At 38.7% G+C, this 9,894-nt stretch overlaps 1 protein-coding gene across 1 annotated transcript; it reads right to left on the reverse strand.

The window, feature by feature from the left end:
- Positions 1-405: 405 nt before the first annotated feature.
- nr2e1 (nuclear receptor subfamily 2, group E, member 1) lies at positions 406-8,705 on the reverse strand. The gene is made up of 9 exons (XM_073816866.1): positions 8,225-8,705; positions 4,829-4,974; positions 4,316-4,403; positions 3,137-3,372; positions 2,875-3,021; positions 2,607-2,703; positions 2,340-2,489; positions 2,101-2,206; positions 406-1,666 (listed from the first exon to the last, which is right to left on the reverse strand). Exons 1-9 carry the CDS (start codon positions 8,280-8,282, stop codon positions 1,504-1,506), a joined length of 1,191 nt encoding a protein of 396 aa, XP_073672967.1. The 5' UTR covers positions 8,283-8,705; the 3' UTR covers positions 406-1,503.
- Between the last annotated feature and the right edge of the window lie 1,189 nt (positions 8,706-9,894).

Below are 9,894 nucleotides of genomic sequence, written 5' to 3' on the forward strand. Positions count from 1 at the left end.
TGGCTCATGTAACCTTGGAGTTCACTCCACGTCAGAGCAGCCCATTAAAAAAAGAACTAGGATAAATTGGATTGAAAGTTGTCATTGCAATCATGTTTCTATCTATTGTCTCCTCTCTATCAAAAAATGAAGATAAAAAAATGCAATTTGGGCAAAGCCCTTGATTTGTGAAAGAGTGCTTGAAACCCCGAGCCGTGCGAGGCAGAGCAACTTCACTCAAGGTCCAGGGTATTGTATCGGCAGTGGTTCAATATGCACTTACGTGCAGACGTGAACCTCTCTGTCCCCATTTAGTATCCCGTTTAGGGTGCAATGGACCTTTTGCTGCTTGTAGAAGGAAGCCTTAGAAACCCGAAAGCAAAAGGAGACATCAATTTGAGAGTCGCTGAAGGACCAGGCGATCAATATTCAATATTTATTCTAATATCTTAGAACAACTTTCACAAAAATTATCACTGTACAACGAGAAATGTATTTACAGACTACAAAAACAAATCCAAGTGCTGATCGTGTCTCTCTTCCAGGGTTAGTAGCTAGTCAAACAAAGGTTTTAGATGGTGACCTCTCACGTGGGCCACAGATTGAGCTTTTTAAACATCAAAAAAATTACATTTTCAGAGCGGGCGCACAGAAAACTCACAATGCCGGCAGAACTGTATCCAGAGGACTTCCGAGTGCCCTGCCCGTGAACCCTAATCTTCTGTTAAGGACACTGGGTGTGGGTGCTGTGGCCTCCCGGTCACCTCAATAGGAAATTATGTGATGCATCAAGTCAGTAATGCTCAATCCTGCTGCCTTCCTGCAGACTTAAATTCCAACCTTTCAGCGTACATTTCAAGTAAACCTGATTAGCTGGTTCAAGTGTTTTGATTAAAGTTGGAGCTTCTGCCAGAAGGTGAAACAGGAATGAACTTGCTCTTCAGTTCTGACTCATGGGCCTTTGGTTTTCAGCACTATGTCAAAGGGACAGCGACCTACTTCCCTGCAACATACCTCATGGTTTCTTTTTGTCTTTTGTAATTTTTTGGTTTCTCATGGACAAACAAATGATAGTGGTGCTGAAATCAAAACAGCATTGGTCATAGTTGGACACAACAAAACGTCCCATTTTGAAATTAATGATTGTACATAACCTCACGGACACTCCATTCAAATATATGACTACAAACTAAGATCATTTCGCATTTAAATCTTGATAGAACAAGAACAGATTAAGCTTGTTAAGTTACTTCCATAAACCAACTTAAATAGAATAAAAGTAAATCAATTAGAAAATTACTGGTTAAACGTTCATTTTTCTTTCTAAGCGGTAAGCTCGACTCGTAGACATTCAGTCTTTTGTTTGTTTTATAGTTTCCCTGCGTAATAACATCTTGACATTGGTAGAGCTTTATTCTCCAAACAAGTGCGTGAAGTATCACATTAGGGTATCTGGTATCATCCACAGCATCCATGCGAATGCCAAGGTCAAAAATACATTTTTTTTCTTTGTCTCTCAGTAGCTCATATATCACTGGATTTGTACATGTCGGAGAGTAGCCGTGTGATGGGAACGTTTCCGATGGTCTTTTTGAAGAACACCTCTTCAATGGTGGATGGACCAACTGAACGTAGAGCAGGCAGGAGCAACAGCAGTTTCCCAAAGCGACACGGCTGAGTGGGGTACCTGAAACACAACCATTGATTTTAGTTTTTTTTTTTAATTTGAAATGTTCTTAATTGTAGAATTATTATTTCATGTGCTTTTATCCACCTTATTTTTCCTGTGAGTGGTCATGGCCATTTGTAAATTTAACGGGTCTGGCTTCCGGTCTTGGCGTCTAGCTATTTTTAGGTGTACAAAACTCGTTTTGCTGCTTGATATTGCAAACTGATGTCTTACCATATTGTTTATTGTATTGTCTTAATTATGAACACCCTGGCTTGTAAAGCAAACAGATTTACCATTTATTGCATGTTGTTGTTATTCTCAATATTTCCATACAGGCTAATGAACCGGAAGTCAAGCACATTTACAGAAAACGGCTTACTTCCGCGTTAAAATTAAAAATAAGGTGGATAGATTCACCTATGTTTCAGGAAGTATTACAGTAGCTGTACCTGGTGTGAATGTAGCTGTTTAGAGTAAGCTGGGCTTCATCCTGAAGGGCTGCAATGGCACTGGCGTTGCGAAAGCTCCTCAATTCCGAACCACTGTGTGTTGGAACTGCAAGAACGGAACAAAACATTTTTGTTACTGTTGGGCGAGTACAGAAAGTTTCTATAATCCATAATTATTACAAATAATAATATTTCGCTTTAATATTTAGTATTTTGTGTTTTATTTCATCGAACCCCACCTGCTTTAAAGGTGACGATGCACTTGAGGCAAGCGAACTCCGTCGCGTCCAGTCGTAACTGTCTGAAGCGCGTCACGACCTCCTGCAGCGCCTGGATCTCTGCGATGATTTTGTTTAGCCTCTGGGAGTCTGTGTTGTCTGTGTTCATTCCTAAAGAAAACACGAAATATTACACTTGTGTGGATATAACATTATTTTTGCAAAACGTAAACGGAAAATATTATGTAGCCTAAATCTTAGAAGTAGGCTAAAACTTGTATAGCCTACCTGAAACGGCTAGAAGAGTGCTGGAGTCCACTGGAATGGCCCACTGCGCGATGCCGAGGACGAACAGTTCCCTCCAGGCGTCTTCTAAAAGGATCAACTGCACAAAAAGGTAAGTTAATTAATGAGTATAAAAATTAAAAAAAACTAGCTTTCGGGTTTGGTTTGCACTTGAGGGCGTATACAGCATATTTAATATGTATACAATTAAACTTTGGCGAATAAGAAGTGAAAATATTAAAAATAAAAAAAAATATTAACACTTGTTTACCTGGTCCGGTAGAGGGAGTGTGGAGAAAGCCGGAACGCTCTTAGCCCATTTAATGCTCATGAAGAGCAGACGCGCAGCTGATTCGCACACAGACTCGGTCGCCACTTCATACAGGTACATGGGAGTGCCACTAACTTCATGAGGATACTAAAAAGTTCAAGTATTGAGTTATTAACTGAGCTGAACTGAGTATGTTTTAAGAAAATTCAAATACATTGATAATTCGTTCATTTAAACTACACGTGTGAAGAAATATGTTTACCTTCGGTGTGGGTTGGGCGAGTCCCACAATGGCCTGCCGTTCCGGTGTGCTTGTGACTGTGTTTAACTCCAGATTGTGCGGCTCCAGCTGGGTGACTGTGGTGAAGAACGGCGGCCCCGGGATAGACGTGGATGGGAAATGGGTCGACGAACCGTTCACCTCTTTATGCCCTCGGAAATACAGTGCCACCTGCTTTCGAATGGTTGAAGTCCTCGGTCCCCTTTCGTGCTGCACGGCTGTAGTGATGTAAGGATCAGTTATAATAGTTTTCATATGATACAAAGCATAAATTGTTTAAAAAGTGTTTTAGAAACATGTACAATTTATGTATTCTTGTTGGAATCATATATGTATAAAAACGTTTATAACATTTTCCATAATGAAATTATTGTCTTGAAGGCACAAAGTATGCACAGCATATTAGCCTATAAGCTACTATTTATTTTACAAATATTTATTTATATAATTTATTCTACAAATATTTATATAATTGTGACCCTGGACCACAAACCAGTCTTGGGTAGGTATATATTTGCAATAGCCAAAAATACATTGTATGGGTCAAAATTATCGATTTTTCTTTTAAGCCAAAAATCATTAGATATTTAGTGAATTTCCTACCGTAATTAAATAAGAACGTATGTTTTGATTAGTTATATGCATTGCTAAGAACTTCATTTGGACTGGGTTTGTGGTCCTGGGTCACAATTAACTTTCACTAGGGTTACGCCATTTGACCTATTTCATAAAAAGAATACAAAGTCTTATGGTACATGGACCCTTTTAAGGGTTTTAAATATTGATAAAATGTAAAATATTTTCAAAATGGCTTTACGGCTTATTAAAAAAAAAGTTAAATTGCTTATGCCACCATTTCGTTTTTCATGACTTTCAGCCTTTTAAATAGACATTTTGTGCATGACTTCTTTTATTTATTTATTTATTTAGGCCTATTTTATTAAGTAAATTCGGATAGTAGTTGACAAGTATACCATTTAGACCATAGTTGTTTTAGAGTCATGTAGTTGGTAAGTTAAAACTTTAAAACAAATATACTTAAAAAAAAAATCTATGAAAGGGGACTGCAGGCATCATTTTGGCTAGATATAAGACTAAATCATTTTTGATATAGGCCTATCTGTAAATCTTGAAAACAATATGAAAAAGACTAGCGCTTACCATCTTTATTCATATTCACTTCTAGACACTTTTTCAAGCGACAGGCGCGACACTGATTTCTGTGAGTTTTGTCTACTGGACAGCCACCCTGAGGGAAAAAAGGAGTAAAGAATAAGAAAATACAGTAGGTTTCGTTTCGTTCAGCAGTAATGGCACACAAACAGTCTCTTCTGCTATATGCTCCACTGGTCTCCACTCCACAGGTATGTGGGAATGGCAGAGTAATGACGGCTATTGACTCGCTCCCCCGCCGCACGGCCAATAGTCTCATTCCCGCCTACCGCTCTCCAAATCCACCCAGTCCTGCCGGTGCGTTAGATTGGATTACACCTGTTACACTAGACGGGGCAAAGGGCCCTCAAAGGCGCGGGAGGGGGCTCACTTCTGGGATAATCTTTCAATTATGAAAATCACTGGAGGTGTAATCTAGTCCTTAGACGCGCTTGCTTAGATCAAATTAGCTGACGCTGTTATGGTTCAAACACATCGCCGTAATTGATTAGTATAGCTCACCTGTGTGCCGGATTTGCAGACATACGTTCTGTTTCTCCTTATGCTCCTCTTGAAAAATCCCGAGCAGCCATCACACGCATAAACACCGTAGTGCTTTCCAGAACTTCGGTCTCCACACACTTTACACGGAATGTCCAAAATCCGACCTAACAGAGATAGAAAGTACAGCATTTATTTAAGGGAGAAAAGCAACCCTGTTGCAATTAGTTTTTGTATATAATACTATAATAGAATAGTTTTCACTTTAACCAGACAAAATGTTTTAGAAAGCCTAATCCACACCCTCTTTGGGTTTTTTTTACAAAGGGTGGGAGCCGATCATCCTAAATAAGGCTTGAACCCCCGAAAGGACGTCCGAACAAAAAGTTGGGGGTCTTAAAAGTACATAGTCTATTCTTTTCGCAAATTGGTATATACGTTTAGTTAAGTTTAGGATTACAAGTTAGGCCGAGCTCATATTTCTATAAACACTAACGAAAAAAAATCGCGACGAAAAGGTAACCATAGCAACAGTAGGGATCTAGTAAGTGTTAGTTCAGGTTCAATATCGTAATGTTCGCCAACAAAAAGTAGGCTACTTTTTGATTAGTCATTACTTTGTTAGATTTGCTTAAACAATAGTTAGGGTTTGATTTTCTGTCATGAGGCCCCAAAGAAAACATTTACGCGAGACGCAAAATTTCTGCGGCTGATAATTTTTTCAAAAGTTCCCTGAAAGTCATTGTATAATGTGCACATTTTGCCTAATATTCGTGCTTAATATTGTGTTAAACACACACTTTTAATGAGTCTGTCCATAGGAATGTGTAAACTGTAGGCCTACTTTGAGGGCGCATTGGTGTGGTGGGAAGCGTCATATCGCAGGTCCCATAAAACAATGTTCAGTTGACGCGCACAATGGCGACATTAGGGAGAGTGTTAACTTAATGATTTCCCCATTGAGCCTCGTCTGACTGGCCTGGTCTCGACAAGCTGCCAACCCCGCTTCATAATGAAGCTCGACAACTGCTTTCTTCGCGCCGTCTATAGGCTCGCGGATTAGGGAGTGACACGGGAGAGGAGAATAATACGCACCAGCGCGTTTCAGCGACTCAAATGAAGTGTATGCAAATGAACTTGGAGTAAATGAAAATTGTGATTTTTCTTGTGTGTGCAGAACACTTTTTTTCTGTATTTAAGTCTGTCAATAGAGGTATATTTGCATGTATATGGGGGAGTCGTTTAGAGAAACGGCTATGTAATTACACTGACATATGTCCACCTGCTCATTGATTTTCCAGTGACCCGTCAAAAAGGGTAGCATGGGAATTCGGATATAAACCGGTAACGACGGAGAAGGAAAACGACTTCATGCACTCTGACTTTTTGAAACAAGAAAAGGAAGGAAAAACACTAGGCTGCATTTTAATGTAAAAACACATTTCGCTTCTGTGCATGCCAGATGTTCCTAGTATAAGTCCTTTCAGAAATTATAATAGTGTTTTGTTACAGGCATTTGGTGATCAGTTGTGACGGAAAAGTGAATGAAGATTTGCGTGTGTGTGTGTGTGTGTGTGTGTGTGTGTGTGTGTGTGTGTGTGTGTGTGTGTGTGTGTGTGTGTGTTGTAGGCTATATATAGAGCCTAGTCTTATTTTAAAAATTTAGAACAGTCCGAAATTCTCATGTAGAAGTCTTGTCAACAATGTAGAATAATTGAATACTTCATTTCATATGCTTGCGTTTTTCATGGCTGAAAAAGAGAACCTCTCCTGTGATGGAGACAACTTGTTGCTTTAGTCTCGGAGTCGTTTTAAAACTTGAAAATTGCTCCACGAATGCACTTTGCTTTTTTTCAGAGATAAGCGCTCGAAGCTAAAGCGCCTGCTTTTTAGTTTCTGCTTTTATCATTTTTCCCCTGCGATTTTCGTCTATTTATGTGGCTTTTAATCCGAGGAAGTCATAAAGTCCTACTGTCCTCCATCCAGTTCAAGCATCGCATAATTTGACAACACTCACGCTGGTGCGTTGGTAAGAAACTCATATGAATTGAAGGCGGATTTGTTTTTGAGAAAGGAACACGTCTTTAACTTTACTCTGTGGGGGTCCCAGTGTGTGGCATTGTGCGTTGTAATTGTTTAAAGACATATGGCATATTTCATTACTGTAATCAGCATCAACCTTGGGACCTGCTGCACTGGATTACGTGCAGTTGTAAGAAACTCTGAACTTAATGGGCCTTCGACCACCCAAACAGTGCGAATGCCGCAAGTTTACGCCTGTAAAGTAAAACAAACATTTTTATGTGAGATTACCTGAGATATTTAATTTTACACCTGATATTAAAAAACACGTTAAGTGTCGTCAAAAAGGTTTTTGGGTTAGGCATTCAAAACAACAAACGAAAAGTTTAGGCCTCAACGAAATTATGTCAGTTATTCACTGCTGGTAGATTAAAAAACTAGTTTAGACTTAAAATACTAAGCTAGGTTTAAATTTTGTGTTCAGTTTTTAAAATTATACAATTATTTAAGAGTGCATTAAAATGTGATTGGGTTATTTTCTTTGCCTTTCACTTAAATGAAATGTACTGAATTTTCAGTTTCACTTGAATCCTCTTAAACTTTTAAAAAGCTTTAACACCAATTCTATTTAAGCCAAATGTAGACAGTCAATTAGAGGCGCACATTTTTTAACCAACACAAGCGTAGGCTGTTAAAGGCAAATCACACTCAATATGTCATATTTCAGTAAATGTTTCCACTTAGACAATTTGATCTGCAATTGTAAAATAATAAACTGACATTTAAAACATTTATTATAAATGAATTTCAAAGCACTTGCATTCCTGCTTTAAATGAACTGAAAGTCAAAGAGACACTCGAAGCAGCTAATAAGGAAAACTCAACAGATCTGCTTTGATGACACATTATGCATAGTTTACGCATACCTTAGGACCACATTAAAATATTTTAAAACAGTCCAGGCTTGTACAAGATAATTAGTAGTTCAATTTGTACAATTTCAATAGGCATGCACAACTTATTTGCATAGCGTAATGGGGAAACAAGGCTGTCAAAACATTCTCAGCAGTGCAACACCATCACTAAACGCGAACTTATCGAATTATTTTGTGGGTTTTACATTTGTTTATTTTATTGCAATTTCACATCTAAGATGTAATTTATAAAGCGTTGTCCGTGCTTCGAGATAATCTTTTGTTTTTGCCAGTATATTTGTATAGGCAACAATTTGACAGCATGTAAACATTTCGATTTGCGTTTGACAGCTCTATGGAATTTACGTGATTTGTGTCATCTTAACCCGTAAGCAATAATTTTACTTTCACTTATTTACTTAGCCATCACGCTATTTCTAACAACTTTAAAACTCGAAAGTAAATAAAAAGATCTACTTACTGGATTTGACATTTAAAATATCCAGACAACCACTTGTTGAACCAGCAGGCTTGCTCATGTTGAAGACCTCTCCTCCAAGAAAACTACGTTGAAAAGTTACACTTTTCAGGCCCAGGAAAGTCTTATCACTTTTGACGTGTTTTTGAAATTACACGCATGAATTTAACATCCGATTTGCGGTGGACAACCGGTCCTCAGCTTTCTCTTGAAGTTTCTTTGACGGTGTCCAAATCGCTCCTCTTGTTTTTCAGCAAATAGAATCCAGATTTCGTCTGACTGTTGACTGATGCGATGTATGCAGCCTCACAGACAATGCATATGCCCAAACCGGTCCCTGGTCTCTCAGCGCCACGGAAACTTGGTGCAACTAATGAAGAAACACTAGGGCATCAGCCGGTACTGCACTGCTCAAAACCTTTAAAAGTACAACATGAGCTGGGAGATGGGAAATGCGCCTCAGCCCCGAGCCTTGGTGAGTGACTTTGTGATGTGTACCGTCAGATTAAAGGTTTGGTAATATGTATGAGATGTATTAGAGTAGGAGGGCGGGAGAGAGGGAGGGTGGGAGGAGAGCCCAACTTCCTTTGACCACTTAGCTTTTCCCTGCCTTCTGCTTCAACTCCTGCTCGCGCATGACGTCACGAAGACGAATGAAGTGATATTCCATACACAGCGAGCCTGACACCGTCAGAGGCTAATGGTGCGCTCTATAGGAATTGATTAGGATCAGCAAGGCTGTTTAAATGACCGAATCAAACGTTTGCCACTTATTAGGAGCACATTTCCATCCTCGGAGAGTTCAGTGACCTGACACACTGAAGTAAACAGTTTAAAGCATTCTATTTAAATAACCATTAGAAACATAGGCTAATCACTTTTTCTTTTTGCAACGAACTTACTTTCTGTCGCGCTTTCCGAATCATTTCATGGCTTGTGTGCACCTGTTGCGTTGGTAAAATGACAGAGGGAAATATCTCAGCCCAAATATCACATCGCACTCTCATCTTGGCAGGTTGTCACGCACGGCTTGTAAATTAGAGGATTTTTTTGTAAGTGTATGAATCAACAGGTAAACATGGCTTATGTTATAGTTACGTTTAGACTACTATATAGCTAGTAAATGTAATGAGTGTTGCTGTTTTGTGGTAAATCTGCATGTAATCTATTCGACTGCACGTTTAGGTTTACTTTTTAGCTACACATAATCGTTTGTTATATTTAATGATGTATATTTAAAAACGTTATTTTCTTTGTATAGCCTACTTGTGTATATGAAATAAAACTTTTTAACACATTTTATTTTTTGGCTTATAGAACCATTATTAATTGTATATTTTGCACTGGTCATAATTTAAGCAAACTCTTTGAATCCAGCGTCTCTTTGTCGTGTGGGAGCGAAGTTCATTTTTAAGTTCTACAAATTTGTAGATATTTATATACTGTAATGAGCTCTATGAAAAATATATTTTTTTTGTACAAGCCTTAAACACTGAATAAATTTCATCGCAGATTCGGTTAAAATGCCTATAAGAGGCAACAAAACGCAAAATCGCGGTCTGTTTTAGCGGACACATGCGTGCGAGTTTCCCTCGTGGACTGGGAGAATCACAACTGTACCCCTTTGAGAGTGTGCGCAATGACATATTGACCTTAACAGCGTGCCGTGTTGT

This window comes from Garra rufa, chromosome 13 (assembly GCF_049309525.1).
Source record: "Garra rufa chromosome 13, GarRuf1.0, whole genome shotgun sequence".
NCBI classification, from domain to species: Eukaryota; Metazoa; Chordata; class Actinopteri; order Cypriniformes; family Cyprinidae; genus Garra; species Garra rufa.